General features: G+C 41.8%; 3 protein-coding genes across 4 annotated transcripts in view; 2 read left to right on the top strand and 1 right to left on the bottom strand.

Moving 5' to 3' along the window:
* The window catches only part of LOC121073276 (deleted in malignant brain tumors 1 protein-like), a 90,712-nt gene extending 74,994 nt beyond the window's left edge, over window positions 1–15,718 (top strand). The window contains 10 exon segments of the mRNA XM_040564058.1: window positions 3,588–3,720; window positions 3,932–4,317; window positions 5,025–5,218; window positions 10,563–10,755; window positions 11,030–11,244; window positions 12,014–12,158; window positions 12,923–13,143; window positions 13,953–14,125; window positions 14,735–15,120; window positions 15,436–15,718. Of these exon segments, the coding sequence (XP_040419992.1) occupies window positions 3,588–3,720; window positions 3,932–4,317; window positions 5,025–5,218; window positions 10,563–10,755; window positions 11,030–11,244; window positions 12,014–12,158; window positions 12,923–13,143; window positions 13,953–14,125; window positions 14,735–15,120; window positions 15,436–15,718 (2,329 nt within the window).
* On the top strand, window positions 373–3,710 carry LOC121073111 (hydroxysteroid dehydrogenase-like protein 2). 2 transcript variants are annotated; one of them, XM_040563743.1, is made up of 8 exons: window positions 373–548; window positions 1,100–1,132; window positions 1,324–1,356; window positions 1,504–1,536; window positions 1,728–1,760; window positions 1,908–1,940; window positions 2,980–3,015; window positions 3,545–3,710. In XM_040563743.1, exons 1-7 carry the CDS (start codon window positions 504–506, stop codon window positions 3,007–3,009), a joined length of 240 nt encoding a protein of 79 aa, XP_040419677.1. In that variant the 5' UTR covers window positions 373–503; the 3' UTR covers window positions 3,010–3,015; window positions 3,545–3,710. The 2 variants fall into 2 exon arrangements, with proteins under 2 accessions (XP_040419677.1, XP_040419676.1); XM_040563742.1 differs by lacking the exon at window positions 373–548 and adding an exon at window positions 777–952.
* On the bottom strand, window positions 15,350–22,565 carry C7H10orf88 (chromosome 7 C10orf88 homolog). The gene is made up of 5 exons (XM_040563738.1): window positions 22,180–22,565; window positions 21,357–21,429; window positions 20,587–20,793; window positions 19,806–20,269; window positions 15,350–18,765 (listed from the first exon to the last, which is right to left on the bottom strand). Exons 1-5 carry the CDS (start codon window positions 22,548–22,550, stop codon window positions 18,537–18,539), a joined length of 1,344 nt encoding a protein of 447 aa, XP_040419672.1. The 5' UTR covers window positions 22,551–22,565; the 3' UTR covers window positions 15,350–18,536.
* Window positions 22,566–22,750: the final 185 nt, after the last annotated feature.

Genomic DNA, 22,750 nt, shown 5'->3' on the forward strand with positions numbered 1-22,750 from the left:
CAGGGAGAGGTGTCCCACGACACCGAGTTTTTTGGCATCTGTGGACGTACACACACCCCACACGTGACTTTCACCCGCCCTGAAGGGCGGTGAAAAGGCCACAAACTGGGTTAATCAAATGCCAAATTACGGCATATTGTAAATTGTTATAATGTAGCTGGAATGGGTGTCTGATTAAACCAGGCCTAACTGCACCTTAATGTTAATTTTGCTTTGGTTGGACAGTTTTTGCTTTGTTCACACAGTAATTGAAAGACTACTAAAGCCTGGCTTTTGCTTTCTCTTTGGCAGCCCCAACTGAGACCACTGTGGCTGAAACACCAGGTATTTACTCCTGCTCATAGACCCTACAGCCAAGCGTGGCTGTGCCCTGGCTGCAGCAGCCTCCCCTGGGGCTGTACACAGCCACCCTCCAAACAGGAGCCTGTGGCTCCACTGTGGTGCGGGTTCCTCCTGCCTGTCCAGCACGTGGCAGCTCCTAACCAGCACTTGTGCTCTCTTGCATGCCTCACCAGCCCCTCCAGAAACCACCACGCCTCCAGCACCAGGTACTGACCACTTTATTCTGTGTGGAATTGGTGCCAGGCTGAAGCCTGGCAGAACGCTGCTGATTCCCTCCACAGCAGCAGCCTTTGCTTTGCTCGTGCAGTAATGGAAAAATGGCTGAAGCCTGGCTTTTGCTTTCTCTTTGGCAGCCCCAACTGAGACCACTGTGGCTGAAACACCAGGTATTTACTCCTGCTCATAGACCCTACAGCCAAGCGTGGCTGTGCCCTGGCTGCAGCAGCCTCCCCTGGGGCTGTACACAGCCACCCTCCAAACAGGAGCCTGTGGCTCCACTGTGGTGCGGGTTCCTCCTGCCTGTCCAGCACGTGGCAGCTCCTAACCAGCACTTGTGCTCTCTTGCATGCCTCACCAGCCCCTCCAGAAACCACCACGCCTCCAGCACCAGGTACTGACCACTTTATTCTGTGTGGAATTGGTGCCAGGCTGAAGCCTGGCAGAACGCTGCTGGTTCCCTCCACAGCAGCAGCCTTTGCTTTGCTCGTGCAGTAATGGAAAAATGGCTGAAGCCTGGCTTTTGCTTTCTCTTTGGCAGCCCCAACTGAGACCACTGTGGCTGAATCACCAGGTATTTACTCCTGCTCATAGACCCTACAGCCAAGCGTGGCTGTGCCCTGGCTGCAGCAGCCTCCCCTGGGGCTGCATGCAGCCACCCTCCAAACAGGAGCCTGTGGCTCCACTGTGGTGCGGGTTCATCCCGCCTGTTCAGCCCATGGCAGCTCCTAACCAGCACTTGTGCTCTCTTGCATGCCTCACCAGCCCCTCCAGAAACCACCACGCCTCCAGCACCAGGTACTGACCACTTTATTCTGTGTGGAATTGGTGCCAGGCTGAAGCCTGGCAGAACGCTGCTGGTTCCCTCCACAGCAGCAGCCTTTGCTTTGCTCGTGCAGTAATGGAAAAATGGCTGAAGCCTGGCTTTTGCTTTCTCTTTGGCAGCCCCAACTGAGACCACTGTGGCTGAATCACCAGGTATTTACTCCTGCTCATAGACCCTACAGCCAAGCGTGGCTATGCCCTGGCTGCAGCAGCCTCCCCTGGGGCTGCATGCAGCCACCCTCCAAACAGGAGCCTGTGGCTCCACTGTGGTGCGGGTTCCCCCCGCCTGTCCAGCCCATGGCAGCTCCTAACCAGCACTTGTGCTCTCTTGCATGCCTCACCAGCCCCTCCAGAAACCACCACGCCTCCAGCACCAGGTACTGACCACTTTATTCTGTGTGGAATTGGTGCCAGGCTGAAGCCTGGCAGAACGCTGCTGATTCCCTCCACAGCAGCAGCCTTTGCTTTGCTCGTGCAGTAATGGAAAAATGGCTGAAGCCTGGCTTTTGCTTTCTCTTTGGCAGTCCCGACCAAGTCCCCAGCAGCAGAAACACCAGGTACTTGTTGGTGCTTGTTTACAGCAGCCCGGTGAGCAGCAGCGCTGCCTGGCCGTGCAGCATGGACAGAGCTCCTGGAGCTGAGGGCCAGGCACTGCAAACGGGTGGAGGAAAACTGAGGCACAGGGATGGTGCTTGGGGACCATGGAGTGTCCTCAGGCAAAAAATGTTAGGAATCCTTGGCCTAGCTCATGTGGGTACACATTTATTATTTCTCATGCCAATAATGAATTTATTTAGGATTCAGACAATGTTTACTTTCATATTTTCTTTTCTCACAGTAGCAATCTCATCAACTCTATCAGTCCCTCCAGCTCCTGTAGACACAGGCATTACCACTGTAATGCACAAGTAGTGCAGTGTTATTCCAGTTTAAGTGCTTAGTCAGCTATCTAATTGCAGTCTGACAATGCGTTAACATTGCTTCCCATCTCATGCCTAGGAAGTCAGCCTCGTGCACTCACCAAAGTTACATCCCCACTGGAAACTAAGTCAGTGAGAATTTCTGATATTTTCAGTGGTATTTGTTTTGAACCTTAGATAAAGGTTTTGACAATGGGATTTAACTTTTGAAGAAAGTTGAATTTCAGGTTCTGCTCAGACATTGCAAATATTGTGCCTCAAATGCTCAGAGGGCAGGCTAAGGTCTTGTTTTAAAGTCTGGCCTATCAGCATCACATTGCTAAAAGACTGCATCAGTAAAAGAACTCTATTTTTCCAGTGACGTACAGAAAACTGAACTTCTGATAAAAAGCATTCATTTGAGCATGAAATCATCTGCCTAAACAAATGAATAAGCAGAATTAAATCTTGTTCCTGTTATTGCTAGTAATATGTCATCATTCAAGTCTGTATGCTTTTCTTAATATGAGCTTTTTGTCCATGACAGCTCTGTTCTTCAGCTCTGTTGATATTAATATTTTCTAGTCTGACTGCATTCAGCTGATTACAGTGGATATTGACTGATTACATACAAGCACGTATTTTCATCATTCACTCTCACTTATTTTCTTTTTTTTTTTTTTTTTTTCATTAAAAGCTCCTCCACAATCAAGGCCAGCACCTATAAGCCAAGGTAGGGCCTTCTCCTTCCTTCCTCTTTGTAATTCCTTTCCCTTACCAGTGCCCTGCACGCTGGGCAAGATGCAAGCTGGAGAGGGCTGGCAGTTTATGGCAGGCAGCGTCTGAGGCGGAGAGCGGGTGCTTGCCCAAGCGGGACAAGCTGGCCTACGTCTGCAATATTTATGGAAAAAGACATTTGAAACACCTGCCCATGGACTGCCAGGCTGCCGGCCAGGTGTGGCAGCATGCCCTGCAGGGACCTCACGAGCAAAGCAGCAGCTCAGGGGTTGTCGTGGCGAGCTCACCCCATCCTGCAGAAGTGCTGACGTGTGTGACCTCAGGATTAGCTGTAGGAGAGAGTGATAAGCAATGGCACCAGTGAAGAAAGAGAGGAATTCAGTTTCTCTCCACTCAGCTGTTTTCTCCAGCTTAGTCAGCAAAGCCCGCACTTAGAGTTGTGAAGCACATTGGTATTTAGTGCATGCTGCGTTTTACTGTATACTAAAATATGGTTTATTAACATTACATTTCTTCTCCTCTAGTAACCCTTACCTGTCTGCCTAATTACATGCGGGCAATCATCAGGAGATCCTACCTGAGCTCCCGAGGGTACCTTTCAGGGAGCGTCCACCTGCGAGACCCCAGGTGCAGGCCTGTGATCACCAACTTCCACGTCACCTTCCGTATACCGTACAACGGCTGTGGCACAAGGAGGCTGGTGAGCACGTCTGACCTTGAAATTAGCACATGCCAAGATGGTGTCAAAGTTATTTATGAACAAAAGTTATCCTCAGCTATGGGGCCGAGATCGGGCAGCTGGGCCCTCATGGCCAGGCCCTGCTATCCCTCAGCTCCCCCAGCTTCCCAGTGGCATTCAGAAAAGGGTTCTGCACTACTTTGCAGCTCTAAACTCACTAATATTTTAACAGATAACACGTGGAGCCATCACTTATTCCAACACAGTGGAAGGATCCATGTCTGGCAACCTCTACAGCAGAAATAGGAACTCGCTGCTGAACCTCGCCTGCAGAATATACGGCAATCCTGGTTTCGAAACTGTACCCAGCATTATAGAGCCTCCGTACCAGCAAACTCCATCTGGGCGATTTGTTGTCAAGTTTGCCTTTTATGATTCACCATCTTTTTCCAATGTAGTGAGGGCTCCACCGTACTACGTTCTGCCAAACCGGGATTTGTTTGTTCGTGCTACCCTCTACAGCGCAGAGCCAAATCTGATGCTGTTCACAGACACGTGTGTGGTCTCTCCAAATCCTTATGACTTTACAACTGTGGCATCTGATATAATAAGAAGGGGGTAAGGAAAATATCTCAACAACTATTTTCAAATAATTTCTTGCATGTGATTGACCTGATAAGGACAATAACAAATAGGTACACCACAAATCCAGAGTTCTGTAGGACTTATGAGTTATCCATTAGCAAGAAGCAGCTAGATTTTAAATGAACTAGCTATTAGGATAGACACTTTTGTTTAGCTGGCATTTTACATTTAATTCACTATTATATTCTGCAAGGGAGAGAAATCAGTATAAATTTTCAGAAGGTATTTCACAAATTATATAAAAAATTTAGAAATTTAGACAAGGATGAGCCTCCTAATTTAAGTGGTTTTGTTTGATTTGGGATATGGGTATATTTCTTTATAGTTCTTAGAAAGTTTAAGGTTAAAATAAAAAATAAATTTGGAAAGGTAATAGGGCTACACAGTAGCTATGGCTCACATATTTAAAATTTCATCAGATGTTTTACATTTATATGTTTGCATACGTGTGATATTTACATATGTAGCATTACATACTGTATAACAAGTTACATATATAAATTCCATATAACTGCATGTGTGTTCAGGAGTTCTGGGCTGTGAACTGTGATTAACTTCACAGTTTAAAAGTTCTGAAGGAAAATTGCTTCTAAATAATGAAACAAATGACATAGTAACTATGTCACAATTTTTGTATGATAATTGTAAGGTGTTTTTTTTTTCCTTTTTTCTTTTCTCAGGTGTGTGAGAGACCCAACTTTTAGGAGCTACTATTCACCAGACAGGAGGATTGTCCAGTTCAAATTCAGAGCCCCCAGCTTTATTGGCAGATACACATCCGTTTACCTACAGTGCAAAATGGCAGTGTGCAACAGATACAATTATTCCTCTCGATGTTACCAGGGCTGCATAAGGAGAGACAAAAGAAGCACAAGTGACAGTGATGAAGATGTCATTGTTGTGGTCTCCAGATTACAGTAGCCCCAATAATGCTTCTTCTAATTATAATATCATGTTGATCACTTATATACATGGTCAGTATGTTTCACACCTGCTAATAAATTCTAAAAACAAATTTTAATAGGGGGTGTAAATCTAAAGGTATTGTAATCTTAACTGTACTTGTGTTTCTTAATTTCAGATTTTTTTATCTATATTCCAGATCTGTAAAAGCCTAAACTTCAGTAAAAACTCTCAGTGACAAAGTGTAATTGGATCAGCTGGCTGATTTTTCCCATCAAGGCTGTTTCCCTCTTGCCGTTCTTACAGTTCTCCCCATTGTACTGAATAGCTCAAATACTTAGCATTCAGGAGTGATTAACCTGCCTTACAGATGTAAGCAGCAGTGCTGCTTTCTGAGCTCAAGAAGAGACATAAATCACAAGATAAGAATCCCTTGTAACCAATAATGTCTACGCAATTATTGTAAATAGGAATTCAGAAATAATTGGAAAAAATATTGTACATGTCCTGAGATATAATCTCTACAATAGCTATAAGCTATTAAAATCTTCCATATGTTAGCTTTTATTACTGGAGACTAGAACTATAGCACATCTAATTTTTTTTCGTTACAAGCATTTGCTTCATCCTTTCTCTTTCAATATCTGTTCAAATTAAATCACTATGAGCCAAAAAAAAAGTGTTTCTGTGATTCAGTATGTTAAATTGTCCTACTTGGAATGACTTAGTGAGAAAAAAAAAAAAGGGCAAACTATAATTTTCAGTTCAGAATAGAGAAAAATATCTTGACAGTTCACTGCAGATTGTCCAGTAGCCCAGCAGTCAACTGAGGGAAAGAGATGGATTAAATTTTGATAATCTGGTGAATTTGGAGTGTGAAAAGGATCTTCAAGGCCAATACTCAGTGAATATGTACAGAGTACCCAAACTCATAATGAGATGCTCTGTAGGGAATAAAGATGCCTACTGTTTAGAGTGTGAAATACAAGACCAAAAAAAATAAAAAATATAAGGGCAACTTTTTGTGTTTCAGCCCTTCCAAAAAAAAGGGATTACAACCATTCTGAAACTCAGCTTCTCTGTGAATACTGTAGCCAGCTCACAGACAATAAACTCCTGCAGGTCTTTCAACAAGTCTGCTCTGACCAGATCTCTGACCTGGTGGCTCAGCCCCTGTCTTGGCCTGCGTAGTGCCATGTGGGCTCACAGCCAAAGCCCTAATCCTGTGGGACTGTAATGCCTTTGTAAAAAAATGGCCAGGACTCCAGTCCTGAGCCAGAGTATTTCCTAATTGCACTTAATTCACACCAAAATCCATTGCACTTGTAACCCTGCCGTTCTGCTTCTCACAGGTAATGACTTAAAGTGCTTGAAATCACATTTTCCCTGCTATTGCAGGGAAATCTCAGCTGCAGGCAGTGAGGGAAAGTGCCTGTAAATAACAGATCCACAACAGCCGAATGCTTGTTCCTTTGTTCCAAAATGCACACTAATTTGTTCTAAGGATCGGCTATTTTAAAATACTTTCCATACAGTCATCCTGTTCTCATTTTGAAGGACTTTGCCAGCCATTTTCTTTTGAGGTGGAAGAGGGAACTCAAAGCGGGCCATTAATATTTCAGCATCACCTGGTATGTGAGCACATCACACTGTCTGAACACGGTATGTGAACACAGGGGATTGAAAAACGGTTTGAAGGCTCAGATCTGGAGCACGAGCTGCAGTGCTCAGAGCCATCCCTGCAAGCATGAGAGCCCTGCTCAGCCCTCCAGAGCCACAGGGCTCAGGGGTCCAGTCCCTCCAGAGCAAACACAGAGCAGGAGAATTTCCTCATCGTTCGTACACAAGTAATTCCAGCAGTTAGCCTACCAACCCATACCTACCAGCTTGCCAGAGCATCATAGCCACGGATGTATTTTGTATTTTTCCTGGTGCTGATGGACACAGCGATGACTGGCTGGGGGTTGCCCCAGTTCACACATTAAATGCATAAAAAGTGGATGTTAGCATTTGAAAATTGCTTGCACATATGTGTGTGGGTTTAAGAAATGAATGGCTATACAGAGTAAATGCAAATGTAGTATTTCTGGAAACAAAAGGAAATTCAAATGCTATTGCAGTGGCTTCATACATGTATTCAATGCCTCACATTTAAAGACAATATAAATACTCTGTCCTGAGGAAGAAAGGGTTGCATTCAAAATCCTTAAAGGGAGATAGACAGGATTGTTTTACATAAAGTACGTCTGAGACTAGAAAGGTAGCATCATTACAGAGGCGTCATAATTCCATATCAATCTGTGTAGAAAAGAAACAAACTTGTTTGTATACAAATGATTAGTTGCTATAAAAGAGAAGTGCCTGGATGTGCTTCAAGAAGGTCTGCACCGCAACTTGACTTGACTAGGAAACTTGAAAGAACCCCTGTTTGCACAGCTGTGGGACACCAGCCCTCTGCATTGGAAAGAGTCTCACAGCTCGGCTCCCATTTTTCCTGGCTATTCCCACACCACGTGGGTACCACGGCAAAGGACAAGGCTAGGGGAAGGGCACATCTGTGGCACTGGCAGTAGCACAGCCTGTGGAAGCTTTAAACACGGGGTATCTGCAGCTGCAGTAGGAAATACTCCATATTTAAGGAGCTTTGGTCCTTCAAGAAAGGCAGACTAATTAGTGTATATATATTGGAGCAGATATTCATTAGGCTCGTGCTCAGAGGAACTGGGGCTCTTGGGACTTTTCTGTGTCTTCTGCTGTGGGACTGTAAAAGTTTTAATTACAATGTGGCTGCAGTGCAATATTATTCTTTTAAATCTGTGGGTAACATTAACGCGGTCTTGTTCACCCATGAATGCTTCAGCAATGGGAAATTATTACTCAGGACAACTCCGCTACGATAGTCCCACTTTATAACCGGAGGAATCTTCAGCAGGGACACTGAATGCTCTGCCCGTGCAACCTGAAGGGACGGGTGTCAAAATGGAGGTGGGAACCACGGAGCTCCCTCTGCCCCACGCTGTGAGCTGGACACATTGGTTGCCAAAGGGACAGTCTGTCAGTCCCCCTCAGAACATTTCTGTTCAGGTCAGACTGATGTCAACACACCCAAACAGAGGCTCAGTGAATCAACAGAGAACCATGCTTTGAACCCATGAGACGCTGAGGTGATGAAAGCACGGTTAAACTTCTACGCAATACACATTAAAAAAATGGGCACACCTGTTACTTTCTCATTTCTATCTGTTAAAAGGAAACAGTAATTGAGAGATTAAGACCTCCCTTCGAGATACCATGCAATACAAGATGATTATGAAATAGCAGGAGGTATAAAAGTTAGAAATCCCTAACCTCCCCAGCTGCCATCAAAATGCAGGCACTCAGACGCTTCTTCCTTCTGCCTCTCTTAGCTGCTCTAATTCTTGCTGAAGACAACTCAATAGAATTCATGGGTATGAAAATAAACCATTTTTCTTCTTCTGTGAATCTTTATTAGTTTCTGCACAAGCTATTTTGTAGGCAACTGGAGGGGAAAATGTAAAACATACCTTTAAGTGCAGCTTATTTTAATGTACTGCTGCAAAACACTTTAATATGCCACTAAGTATAAAAATAAGAATATCAGAATAAAATGATTGCAATATATGACTGCCTATGACAATGTTTTTACTTAAGAACTTGACTTTGAAGAGATTTTACTCTGGAATGGAAATTTGCATGTGTAAGTTAATATTGTATTGGAGTAACAGGACTAAATTGACTTTTGGGGAAACTGTTGCTTTTTAAAAGAGTTTGGGGGCATTTTTCCCCGTGTTCAATCAGATGCAATAGACAGTCATTTGTTGCTTAATTTGGGATCACCATTCTGTGCTTAGATCAGCAATTTACCCAAGTAACGGTGGGCAGTGACTGTGGGGTAATGAAGTATTGCTACAGAGCTGCTCTGGTGGTGCCAGGCTACAGGAACCATCCGGAGGGATGTAGAGTGAGGGCAGGGCAAAGCTGACCTCGTAATGCTCTTCCAGCTGGGAGGTTTCATATATGACCAGAAAGGTCTCTCCTAAACCTTTCTTTTCCCTCTGGAGTTCAGCAGAAAGTCTGACCTCTCTATCTAGGACTGCATGCATGGCACAGGAAGTTCTTGCTGTTTGAGACCACTATTTTTAGAAAATGCTAAGGCAGAAAAGAAATCTTAAGCTCAGACTGGATGATAATCTTTCTCCAAAGGTTCCTATGCAATGCTCATTACTGTAAGTACTTCGTAACTAATTAACATTCATTAAGTAATGTTAGATATAGCAACCTCGGCTTGTTTGTTCATTTTCACGTTCACCCAGCCCTGAACCCTGAACACAGTAACAGTCAGAGGGGATGCTCAGACAAGACTATGGAGACAAGCCTGCAGTAATACCTCCCCGTAACGCTCTCCCTGTCACCAACAAATTTGGGTCAGGATGTCCTGAACCAGACAGGGAGTGCTATATTCGTGTTTAACAGTTATCAAGGTATTTTTCTTTCATGGTTTTGAGCTGTTTTGATGTTTTAACATCCACATCACCCCACAGCAAAGATCCACGTGCAAAGAGCCAGTTCCTTTGTTTCTTTCAAAATCACAGGTTATTGGTTTTGTTTCAGCCCACTGAGTTCTTGTATTGGAAGAGAACCCTTGCCACGAATGTATGGATCTCTAGCACTTCCTTTCCTCCTCATTTTTTCTCTTTTCTGACCTAAATTGCTTTAGTCCATTTACTTATTCTTTATCTGGAAATTATTTTAAATTTTTGTTCATCTTTGTTGCCGTACTCTGAAGCTTTTGCGGTTTAGCAGTATCATTTTAGAGATGGAAGGTCAGAATTATAGGCAGCTCTAAATACACAGTAGTCTCACACATTGACCTTCAGAAACTCAAATCTGATTTTTTTTTAATTTTTTTTTTTATTCCCTCAGTGCAGGTCTCTGAGTGCTTTGATGTAAAGGGCTGAAACTCAGAAATATATTCAGTGATCCTCAGGAAAAGAGCGTAGGTGGAAGGCAGGAGGTTTGAAGCTCTTGTGGTGACCAGCCTTGCAGAAGGGAGTTGCTGAGGTGTCCCCTGTCACTTGGAATTTCCAGTTTTGCCACTGGCTTCACCTGTGTTTCCCTAACTGCCTTGTCTCTTCTACTAATGAAAATAAGGATAAGAAGTACTTCCTAATGTTCTTTGATTCTTCAAGTTTCATAAACCAGTGCAGTAGAAACTAAAAACCCAAATGGTAGAATGTTTTGCAGGCCTGCTCTATGGTGGGCTGTCCTGGGGTCATGGCATGGAGCAGGATGAGACCTTACTGCAGGAGGGCCAGCCTTGCAAGCTCTTTGTTGGTGCTCTTCTTCCACAGGTGCGCCTCGCTGCGGTACCTCGCTCACCGACCCCAACAAATCTTTAAAGATTGACCTAAATTCAGATGCAAACTGTGTCTGGCAAATTCAGAGAAATGAAAATCAAACGATTAGGCTCATCTTCTCCTATTTTAAGTAAGTATTTCCTCCATATGTTTTGGTATGTTTTCAATGAATTTGAACTTAAAAATGTTGAAAATGCATAATAAAATTGAAATAAACTAGTATGGCTAAGCTGAATTTCTTAATAATTTCAACTTAAGACATTGCTGCCTCCAAATATTTCTCTGTATTTGCTTCAGTAAAATGCTTTACTGAATCTGTGTTGTGGACTGCAAAGAGTCTGCTTATTTATCAATGAGGCGAGGTAGTTCTCACCATGTTTTTTTTTTTTTTTTTTTTTTTTAAGATTTGCTCCTTCTTCAAGCTGCGAAACAGAAAGTATTAATGTATATGATGGTCCTTCCTCTAATTCACCTCTTCTTGGACAAGTATGTAACAACACTGATGCAGTCCCAATGTTTGAATCATCTTCAAACAGTTTAACTTTTCTCATAAAAACAAACTCTGTGGCTTTCGCACGAAACTTCTTTGTCTTCTATTACTTCTTTTCACCGGAAACAAGTAAGTCAGAACTTAATGAAATAAAATAAATACCATTTGAATTTACTATTAAAGGATGATTAGTAAAGCAAAGTTTGGGATGGCAATTAGAGATTATTCACAGAATTTTTAATTAATCACTCAGCCCTTAGGGAATGGTTTGGGTAAAATCAGCAGAAGGAAGGAGGCAGTAAAACGATAGCACATTTGCTGGAGAGTCTAAAAAATGCAGATTTACTCAGAAAAAAATGATTGCAAAGAAGGCATTATGGGACTCCACTTTTACGTAAAGACTTCTACTAAATTTCCTCAGTTTGCAGATGACATATGACATAGCATTTGCCCTGTTTGATCCCTAAGACTAGGACCGTCTTGTAACTCCTACCAAGGACTTGTCACAGAAGTCAGTGAGGGTCTTCATTCGACGTGTCCCATTTTTGTCCAAGCTATTCTTATTCTTAAGAACGAAAGAAAAAGCCTTAGCTTGTGACTAGTTACTTCCTTTGCTCCAGTTGACCTGAGCGGCATGGTATTAAACTCTTAAAGACTTCAATGTGAGAGAGAAATTCCTACATCATGGTTTATGCTGCTCCAGCGTTTAATTAACTTTGCTGCTGAAAAAAAATGTCCCTAAAATATATAGAAAAGTTATATTTAGCACCTTTAATCATTTCCAAATGAATGGAATCCTCGAGAAATGCTCCTGCTAGTGACACAGCTTTAGGTTTTGAATTTATTTTTATTGTTATATATACTGCTGTGTTACCAATGTGTCTGCTCTTCTTTTCAGCACGTTGTGGGGGAAGCTTAACAGGTCCCAACGGGACACTTATCAGTCCCAACTACCCATCCTCTTACCCTCCATTCACATACTGCGTCTGGCACATACAAACTGCAAAAAAATCGAAGATAAACTTACAGTTTAAGGATTTGTTGTGAGTAAACGCCCTACACTCAACTGTTCTTTTGTAATTCTGTTTAGAAGCACTGCTTTAAACACAGCAAGCAGAAGTGCTTTTAGAACGTCTGTAGACATGTAAAACCAATATGATTTGGTGACTCTTTATGATAAGGTAATTGCAACATGTACAAAATCACTGTACAGTGCTCTATAGCTACTGCAGAGCCAGTCAGTGAAACACAGAAAGCTTTTCAGGTGACTAGCCATGAGGTGTCCACAAGCTAGCCTGAATTTAAATCCAACAGCATGAAGCGCTTGCTACGTAAGGAACATGCTTAAAACAGACATAAAAAGGACAAAAGCCTTCCTTTTCCTCTGGTGATACACATAAGAGGCGTCAGAGATCCACTTGAGTCAAACCTACACTTTAAAAGCACTTCTTTATTTTAATGCAATTTTTTTCCTTTAATATATTTGAAGGTGTGGTTATTTTTATTAAGTAATTTACCATCAATATTTGTAGTTCTGATACTATAAATGTAGCTGACTGTGTTGAGAGCACTAGCAAAATTTCCATTTCAATGAGAGTAGAATCATGCACTTAATTATTTCTTGCCTAAGAGTTTTCCATGTTTTATTTGTTTTTAATAACATTGATTTGTGTGTTCTTTTATTCTCCATTCTTCTATTTCAATTGACTGGGACTTGTCAGTTGCTATCCGTACTGAATCCTTTATCCAATACGAGCAATGTTCTCTACACTCATGTTTCCTATCATCATTTTTTCTCTGTCTACAGCCTGGAACTGGATCAAAACTGCCAATTTGACTTTCTGGCAGTCTATGATGGCCTCACCACTAACACTGGCTTAATTGGAAAAGTATGTGGCATTTCTCGGCCCACCTTTCAATCTTCTTCAAACGGCATGACAGTTGTGTTGTCTACAGACTACGCCAACTCCTACAGAGGATTTTCCGCTCAGTATACCAGCATTCTGCCTGATCCCCCAGAGCCTGACAGTAGGTGTATTCGCTTCTCACTTTCACGTACGAGTCTTCCCCTCCGTAGAAAATACAGAAAAAATCTGACAGTTGTGACTGAGGATTTAAGCCTTTATAGTGGTAGCCATTAACTCTCTTCAAGTATATAAAAAAACCAAATCACATTAGTCTCACTTATAGAACATAAGTTATTCCCTGACCTAGCTGCAAAATAAAGCTTGTTTTTCAGTCTTTTTGGTCCTTTTTCTGGCCAACTCCACTGAAAACCTGAGGGGTTGTTGTTTGGACACAACAGGCATTGTTACCCTCCTAAAGATGTACAGATAAATTTTTCTGACTGGTTCCTTTAAATGTGTTTGTTCCCCCAGGTACTCAGTCAAATGGAGGTTGAGTGTGTTGTAATTTCCTTTCCCCTTGAGCTGGACGGTTTTTCTTATTTGTTCTGTACATCTGCAGAGCCTTCTTCCCATTAACTGAGGTGGGAAGGGCTGCCTCCAAAACCTTGACGTCAATTTCCTCACCCGCCATCCTGCACTGTCATTTTGATTCATTTTCCCTTTTATAAAGGCTGCAATTCATTCCATGTTACTGGGATTACAATTAAACTTTCAGCATGAGTTTTACATGGCTTTGCTTGCCTAACATTTTTTGAGAGTCAAGCATGAAATTTTGTATTACTTCAAACACGCACGAGACATTTCAGATTCAGGCTCTGACAGCTCAAGAACTATGCAAAAGGCTCAAGGACAGGTCTTGATCCAGAGCAGGTGAGAAATGATCACAGCAGATTTTGTGATAACTTATTTTAATTTCTCTTTCAATGGCAGCATCGCTTACATGCTCTTCAGACAGACTGGAAATTGTTGTGAGCAAGGATTATCTGGACTCCTTTGGCTACAATGAAACTCACCTGCAGCTGAACGACCCAACCTGCAAGCCAGTTTCCACTGATCCCGTGATTTTCTCCTTCCCATTAAGCAGCTGTGGAACAACTAAAAAGGTAAAGGGGGAAAAAAGTTCTGCAAATAAGACAACAATAGCTTGGGAATGACAAGAGCTTGTCAGAACAGTTTATGAATCGTACATGAACAAGCTAACAGCAGATTTACTTCCACATAGCTCATCTAATTGCTTGCTTCCAGCCTTGGAGCTGAAAACATTTTGCTCTGTTAGAATCTAACGATCACAAGCCTTTCAAACGAAACCCAGGAGAATCCACACAAATTCATTCCAGACTTTTTATTTTACTTCATTCCCTCTACATCCAGATTATCAAAAGTAACACAATGCTAGGAATGTAACTCCAACATTCCATGCAAGTGATACAAGTCACAAGGAGATGGAAAAAGCCCAATGATGGCAAGGTTCCTAAGAGCTCATTAACAGCATCGTTTAGATAAGGGTGACTGAAATGGAGCTTTGATACTTCCCACACTCCATGCAGTATTCCTTAACCTGCTTTGGGGTTGGTTCAGCATTTGGGACACACAGGTACAAGGGATGATTATTTTTTTTGGTTGCAACATTTCATGCAACTTAACCTTAACACAGTTGCTTTTGACTGCAGTGCCCATATAATCGCAACTATTTCATGCTGTTCCTTTTACAGGATGAAGGTCATCGTATCACTTACACCAACATCGTAACTCTCTCTGAAACTGACAAGATTATCACGCGCAAGAAGAGCGTACAGATCGTTGCAAAATGCATAATGGAGAACAACTCAACAGTAGAAGTCATTTACGTAACAGAAAATAATCTAATCAAGAACACGACCTCTGTGGGAAGATACAACGTTAGCATGTCGTTCTACGATTCAGATTCATTCTCCAGCCCTGTGCTTCAGTCCCCCTATTACGTAGATTTGAACCAAACTCTTTTTGCTCAAGTCAGTCTTCATTCCTCCGACCCAGATCTTCTGGTGTTTGTCGATACCTGCGTAGCATCTCCACAACCTGATTTTGGATCAGTAACATACGACTTAATCAGAAGTGGGTAAGACCCTAAATTACTTTACAACCATCTCCTACTATGTGAGAAAATATAACCTCTACATCAAATGTAGTTCTTTTATCTCTTCTCCACTTATCTTTAGGAGACTGTGGTTGGAAGCTATATTTCATAGAAATTTAAAGGCATTACATGCCAGGAAAAAAGTGTACCACATTGCACTGGGAGGGGAACATCACTGTATGCCCATGTTAAAAAAAATAGCCTTAGTTAAATGCTCTGGTTACAGCTGAGTATTTATTTAGCAAGAATGGTTATTGTATGCGGACCTCCTTAACAAATCTGTAAATTCTGTTGCAGCTGTAATAAAGATGACACTGTGGTAACCTACCCACCCATTGAGCACTATGGAAGATTCAAATTTAACGCCTTCAGGTTCCTGCGGAGCTTTTCATCAGTTTATCTCCAGTGTGACATTTTGATTTGTGACAGTACCACAAACTCTCGCTGTACTGAAGGCTGTATCTCCAGGCAGAAACGAGCTGCTTCTTCATACACTTGGAAAGCCAAGACTGTAGTGGGTCCTATCCGCCTGAAGAGAGATCTCAGGGCTGCTGATCACTCAGGTAAGAGGGATACATAAATTAAGGATCCGATTAAGCTCTTCCTTGGTGTAAATCCATTACCTTCATTCTACTAATAAGTGAATTTTACTAGTGCAGAACTGATACAGTGTCAATCACAGAAGTACTTTTCAAACTGATAGACTGATGACAGTCTTTTGAGTTCAAATCTTCGATGCAGAAAAATAAGCACTGCTAATTACAGAAGTAGTATATGCAGAATTACTACACATTCAGAAAAAAAGTTATGAATGGCAAGACATTTCAGTACTGAGAGCTAAAGTGAAACAGACTGGAAAATACAGGACGGCTATTTTAAAAAGCCTTTACTGCAACTCCCACTGTATTTTTTGCTCCATCTTTTATTGGGCACAAACCTTCACCCAAGAAAAGTGTGTTGTACCACATGCTTTCAGCTGCTAAATAAAAGTACTTACTATTAGTCAGGCTCTTAATACTAATATATTAAACATTTATTGACCTCTCAACTTTAGCAGCACTTTAAACATGTTCCCATTTATTTCGATGAGCGAAAAATTTTGCAACCACATGCTAGAAACTGGACACATTTACAAAGTGAAAAAGTTTCAAGTGCAAACAGATCACATTCAAAGTATTATAAAACAGATCAATTCTCATAGTGTCTTCCATGATTTCCAGAAAAATAATCAGCTTTACCAAGGACCATCTAGGCAACTCTTAGAAGGTACAGGGTTAGAATCACAAGTTCCTTTTTTGCCCAACATTGCTTCAACGTCTCCCATCTATCCATTTCTGAAGATAATGATAACACTGATGGGCAAGAACTTGACTGCAGTGATACAAAAGTATTTATTAACATTGTGATGCCCTTATGCATTGTCATTTTATTATAAAATTTTACAATTCTTCAGTACAAGTTCAGAATTTGCAAATCAGTATGGTCAACCCCTCAGAAAAAATATCTGAAAAATGCTGAGCCTTCACTGAAATGACATGGTATTCAGAAAACTTTAAACATGCCACTTTCTGTTTTCTCTACACAGAAACCCTCACTAAAACAGATGCTGAAGAAACCTCAAACCTGCAACGAAAGAGCTTCTACATTCTTTCATTTGTGGCTCTGATTTCAAATGTTATTATTGTGGTAGCTACAATACTAAAACATTACAAACGCCAGCCAGCATATGGCTACCAGAAACTCCACAGTTCATATTAACTACTTCAGGATATTGTGAATTTGTGTCAACTTCTGTTCAGATTTTGTCACTCAAAGAGGGGAGAGGGAAAAAAAGAAACCAACAAACAAACTCAATAAACTAACAGCCCCAGAACGCAACAATGCTTGGAAACACTTCAACCTTTTTAATTATAAAAAGAGAACCACCTCAACCTTGACTGTATCTTAAATTGAGTTGAAAGAATGCTGGTGTCTACATCAGGGTGTTACTGTTTAGAAAGCATCTAAAAATAACTCTAGAAGTAAATGTATACCTCTGAAGTATGAGAATTTAGGTCCTTCAAAAAAAAAAAAAATTTTTATATTTTCAAATCACTTTGAAACAGCACTTGGCATGAGCTATGTTGAGGGACAACTATGAGATATTTGTTCTATACAAGTTGTCCTGTCTTTGCAATCTACTTTTGTGAGTTGCTGATTGTCTCCAAAATACATCAGTTTTCTTGGAGTAGAAAATTTTAGGTAAGCTAGTTAAAGAGACTGGATTGTACATGCCTACTACATGCCTCTGCTTGTTCACTCAACACTTGCTTCTCCATCTATAGCTTTTGCTCAAAGCATTTCAAGACACCAAATGCAACCACTCTTTCTACGTTCAACTTAGGAGTCCACTGTTAAGTCCCTGTACAGTCAAAGTTAAACGGTGCACCCCAGATTTCAAAGAGCAATTACCAAAATGAAGCATGAAGACCGACCTTCCAATAACGAGGGACTTTGAGACATACTTGTACCTCCTCAAATGACAGCAGATCTGATCCAAAGAGATTACAGTAAACATGACACAATAAGACTAATTCTTTGGCCTAAGACTGCTGAAACGCAGCAGATCCTAACCCAGCACATTCTGTTTTGCATAGCAGGTCCCCCTGGGGAAGGACCACGAATGAAGTACTCTCTTCAGATAGTGAAACATGGGTAAATACAAGTCTGTTCTGTATACATTTATTACAGTTGTTCCTGCATGGCTCAATTCATTTATGAAGGAAAAAGCCTAACATCCCCATTTTAGACATCACATAAGGAACCTGTATTCCTAACTTTGGTGCCTGTACAGCCAGGAGGGCTTTCAAAGAACCCAGGTTGGGGATTCTACCTCTCTACACCTGATTTCTTGCAGAGTTTAAATGAAGCGATACAAGTACTGCCATTCCTTCCACAGCTGGAGTAATAAACCACTTCAACAGGAGTGCCATTAAAATAAACCAAAGCCACAAGGAAACCATGTTGCCTTCTAGGGGTAACACACTACATACAAGACAGAAGAAAATTGAATTAATTACGTGTACGTAAAGAGATAAGCTGTAACTCGATTTATTTAGAGTACTCCTCTCCCTTGTTCAAACTGAAACTGGGAAACTGTGTTTTACAGGGCTTTTAGCAATGCTCTTTAAATAAATAAGCCACAAAGGGCACACAAAATTCTTATTTAGGAAAACCATAGGTTCTTATGATCTTTCATAAAGCTAAGAACTGTGTACAATAGTGGATAGAATTACAGTAACATAATGCAAGTTAACAACACTGAGGTTCTTTACGGTTATAACTCCATAAATACTTAGCTTTGTAAAGAGTAATTGCCCTTAAAAATACTTACATTGTAGTTCTATATCTATATACATTTATCTTTCTCCATTAGAGAACCCCTCACTAGAATCACAGTGTGCTTGTGAAATTTTGTTTTGCTTCGAGTTCTGAACCAAGTCCATTAACAGAACCATTTTATTATCTATGTGCGTCTGAAGAGCCTGGATTTGGCGATCAATATAGTCCATTAGTTTTTTCTCCATCAGATCCATATTTTTTGAGATGATCTTTTCCAAATAGGAGCAAATAGGCTGCTGTTCTACTCTGTAAAAAGAGCAAGTTAAAAATCAGTATAACCTATTTCTTAACAAGGGGCATAGTAGCAATCTGTGCACTTGAACTTCATTTAAGTCTAACATCTCATTTAGTAGACGATGAGTTTTGGATGGTGTTTTTTTTTTTTTTTTTTAAGCAAAAGCAAAGTATCTTTCCTGTCTGCCACGTTTTAAATGTGAGAATTTTTTAATAAACAAGAGGATATACAGTCACCATCTTTCTACCTTACTTTTAAAAAGCTCAGTGATACGTGGGAAGGTGCAGTTAAAAGTAACAAAATCCATATAGCTCAACAGTATAAACAAAGTTCAAACAGCATCAGCATGACAGGCTTTATTCTTTCCAAGTGTTTCCAGAGTTATATACACTATGCATTATTTATTTTTGCATCAGTATTCATTAAAAACACTGTACTTTCCCAGGATCTGGAGATTTTCGGGCGTTATTAGAACTTTGCCTCCTAGGCAACACTCCTACTTCTCACCATTTCTTCTACTGTTCTTTGGGTATCTATCAAACTGGCTGCACTGCTAGAATGAAGTTTGCACTGTAAATGCAAACAAGTGAGGAGGTATAGGAAAGGCTGATGGCATGAAGATACACCAAGCACAGCAGAGAGATCATGGCACAACAGGAAAACTAGGAAGGGATGACAATTTAGGAGACAGAAGCAGTTGAAGTGAAAACGCAGGAACAGAGGAGAAGGACATACTAAATGCATGTAACTGAACAGAACAACCACACGTTTTTTAAACCATAAAAGGTGAAACGGAGGAAAAAGGAGAGATACAGAAAGAAGACGAAAACAATTTAGCAAATCAAATGATTTTGTGGTTTCTTTTAGAAAAATCTTATCTTCAAGCAGCTCATCTGAAAAACTGTAGTCATGTTTATTACCACACAGCCTTCAAAATCAGATTTTAAGACTCACTATTGCTGTTAATGACAATAAAATGCTTATGTGTTTTTTTTTTTTGAACTTGCTAATACAAACTTCTACTATACTAGGCATATCAAACTTAACTTACCCAACAGCCTGAATGCCTTCCTCTTTAGTCACCGTATTTTTACTGAGATGCCTATCACCATCTTTTAGCCGAAGATGATTAACCTGACTACAGATGTTTTGAAGAAAAGGAAGAAGCACCTGTGGACTAGCTACATTTTGGTTTGTTTGCTCCTGCATAAGCAAAGATCCCATGACTTTAAGATCATTTCTGAAATCAACTGTATTTTGCTGGGTAGTAAGTCCTCCAGAATCAGAAGTATTCTCTCTTTCAGGTACCTGTGTGTTCTGATCAAGATTTATTTTTGAGTCTTCACATACTGTTTCACTTGTTAAAGGGTTTTTGACAGACAAAGGTTCACTGGCTGATTGATCCTGTGACATCTGAATAGTTGCACTGTGTAATCCATCTACTGGATTCTCATCTCCAAAGTCTGAATTTTTCCCAAAGATCCAACTAAGTTTGTCTCCAAGAGGTAAACTGTTCTGATGGCAAGAAAAAACAATATACTTAAATATTAAGTATTAAAATAGACTGAAAATTATACCATAACGACTAGTATATACTTAAAAACTCTAGTAATTACAGCATTCTAATAGTATAATATAATTACTTTAAAAGTATTTGTGAATTATATTCCTAGGGAAAAGTAGAGGGAAATAGTTAAACCACGATTAAAGCAGCAGGAAGTCTAGGTAAAAAACCTTATTCACCAAATCTGTTTGGAACATGCTTGACCATTATGGAAGGCAAAGTCACAGGTCGATACTACTCATGCTTGTGGAACAGCACAATAACTTACTTTCTGCTGATATCGGACCATGTCCATGAGTTGCTGAGCACCAGGAGACAACTTAGATCCCATAGATTCCATTATAGTTTGCACTCTGTCTAGATCTATGCTCGATCCTAGTGAAGGAAAATCAGTTGCTAGTTTTGCAGACACTGTTTTCACTTCTACAATTATTTTACTGATGAGTACCCTTTGTTTCTCACCAATGGAGAGCAGCTATCACAAGAAGGAAAAAAAGTATATTGGTTAGGGAAAAAGGAAAAATCATGTTTTCTTTGTATGAATATGCTGAGCTCTTTTCTGGGGAAATAAAGCTGATTTCTCCTTGTCATTACACTTAGGAAACTTTTGACTGGAACAGAAGGAGGTTGCACGACCCAAAGATCAAAAAGCTCCTCATCTTCAAAGTACTTAAGCAGTAGCTGCACAGATTTTCCTATGGTTATTGACCTGCATCTCAGAGTTACTAGCATACAGTAATAGTAACGCAGAGTTTACAATTCTAATTATATAGCAACTGTAGTTTACCTATAATTTATCTGCTTTATGAATTTTTTTCTCTAATAGGATATCTTGCTCATATATATTAGGTCTTCATAAAAAGACTATCATGATTCAAAATTAAGAGACCTATGAAGACATCATGTACTTGATTTTAAGTGTTTATATGAACTGATTACTGCATAAAAATAACTGTAATTGAGTAAGAGCAATGCAATTTAATCACTTCATTGACTAAAGAGACAATGAAAATTAAATAATTATGTTGAACTCCCTACCTTAATTCTACAGGAGGCTGCTGGGCATTCCAATTTCAGATACTTTTTGTATAAAGTAACCTTTTCAGTTTCACTACAAAAATAAAATAAGCTGGCTGTGACATCACTAACATAAAGTTATTTTTAATTTAGTTGAAATACACAATACCAGTAGACATTCAGATAAGAAACAAGACTGGCTCAAACACGTTTCTACTGTGGTACAGCAGTTTTAATGTTTATATTCAACTTGTATTGAATCCGATCAGACACGTGTATAAGAAGCGATTTGTATGTGTACGTACATTATCTGCTAGAGCAGCTTTTGAGGTTCAGTACGTTATTCACACATCTTCCCTGAGGCTCTGAGTCGGTTGTTTTTACTTAGCTAATTAAGCAGATGTGCCACGTAACGACTTAAAAACAAAAGAAAAAAGACATTGTTTTAACTCCCCCGGCAAAACACGGACGGCAACATCGAAGGGGAAAACAAATCCTGTATTTTTTATTTTTCTCTCTTGTTCTTGAAGCCTGGGGTGCCTACATACCAGAGAGACGAGATCTTCTGGCAAGGATCTGCTACAAGAGGCCCGCTCAAAGGAACAGGCAGATGTTTTGTCCAGGGAGGTTAAACGGGATAGAAAAGGAGCACGTACCCTCGTTGCGGTCTCACCCAACAGCACTTCCGAGTAACGCTTTGTAAGTGACTGAAGCGTTTCGGTGGCTACAGAGGCACAAAACCACGACCCCTCCCCTCGCCCCCCAGCAGCCGCCGGGGCCGCCCCGGGGAGGCGCGGGCGATGCCCGCAGCCAGAAGATGGCGGCGGGGCAGGAGCTCACTCACCCCTGCGGCACCGCGGCGCCCAGGCTCTCGCCGCGGCCGGTGCCGCAGTACTCCTCGCCCGCGTACACCTCCATGTTGCGGGCCTCGCTCACCACGCCGACGGCGGCCACCTCCTCGGCGCCGGGCGGCCGGCACTCCAGCTGCAGCACGCAGCCCGTCTCGCCCCCGCCGCCCGCCCGCCGCTCCGCCACCACAGCCTCGCTGCCGCCGGGGGAAGCGCCGCACGGCCCCGCTGCCCCGCCTCGCCGCACGCACAGCACCCGGGCCAGCCCGCCCGGCGGCGAGCAGGGCCACGAGCACCCCGCCGCCACGCCGGGAGGCTCCCCGGGGCCGCCGGGGTGCGGAGCGGCCGCCCCGCAGCCGCTCGCCATCGCCCCGCCGCCACGGAGCCCGCTGGCACGGGGGCGGAGGGAGGAGGGCGCCCTAACATGGCGGCGGCCGCGCGCATGTGCGGGTGGGTGGGTGGTATGTGAGACGGCGGCCGTGACGGCGGCTGCTGTCAGGGCGACCCTCATCAGGTCGCCCTCAGGCGTCGAGCCCAGGGCTCGAACGCGGGGTCCACGTTGAGGGG

This window comes from Cygnus olor, chromosome 7 (assembly GCF_009769625.2).
Source record: "Cygnus olor isolate bCygOlo1 chromosome 7, bCygOlo1.pri.v2, whole genome shotgun sequence".
NCBI lineage: Eukaryota > Metazoa > Chordata > Aves > Anseriformes > Anatidae > Cygnus > Cygnus olor.

What these genes read in the sequence shown, in the direction of transcription:
- LOC121073111 (XM_040563743.1), top strand. Translation starts at nt 504, where the DNA reads ATGCCTCACCAGCCCCTCCAGAAACCACCACGCCTCCAGCACCAG. An exon ending in CACCACGCCTCCAGCACCAG is followed by an intron (nt 549 to 1,099) that starts GTACTGACCACT and finishes TCTCTTTGGCAG; the next exon opens with CCCCAACTGAGACCACTGTG. An exon ending in CACTGTGGCTGAATCACCAG is followed by an intron (nt 1,133 to 1,323) that starts GTATTTACTCCT and finishes ATGCCTCACCAG; the next exon opens with CCCCTCCAGAAACCACCACG.
- C7H10orf88 (XM_040563738.1), bottom strand. Translation starts at nt 22,550, where the DNA reads ATGGCGAGCGGCTGCGGGGCGGCCGCTCCGCACCCCGGCGGCCCCGGG. An exon ending in GGCGCCGCGGTGCCGCAGGG is followed by an intron (nt 21,430 to 22,179) that starts GTGAGTGAGCTC and finishes TTATTTTTGTAG; the next exon opens with TGAAACTGAAAAGGTTACTT. An exon ending in GAAGGCATTCAGGCTGTTGG is followed by an intron (nt 18,766 to 19,805) that starts GTAAGTTAAGTT and finishes CTCTTTTTACAG; the next exon opens with AGTAGAACAGCAGCCTATTT.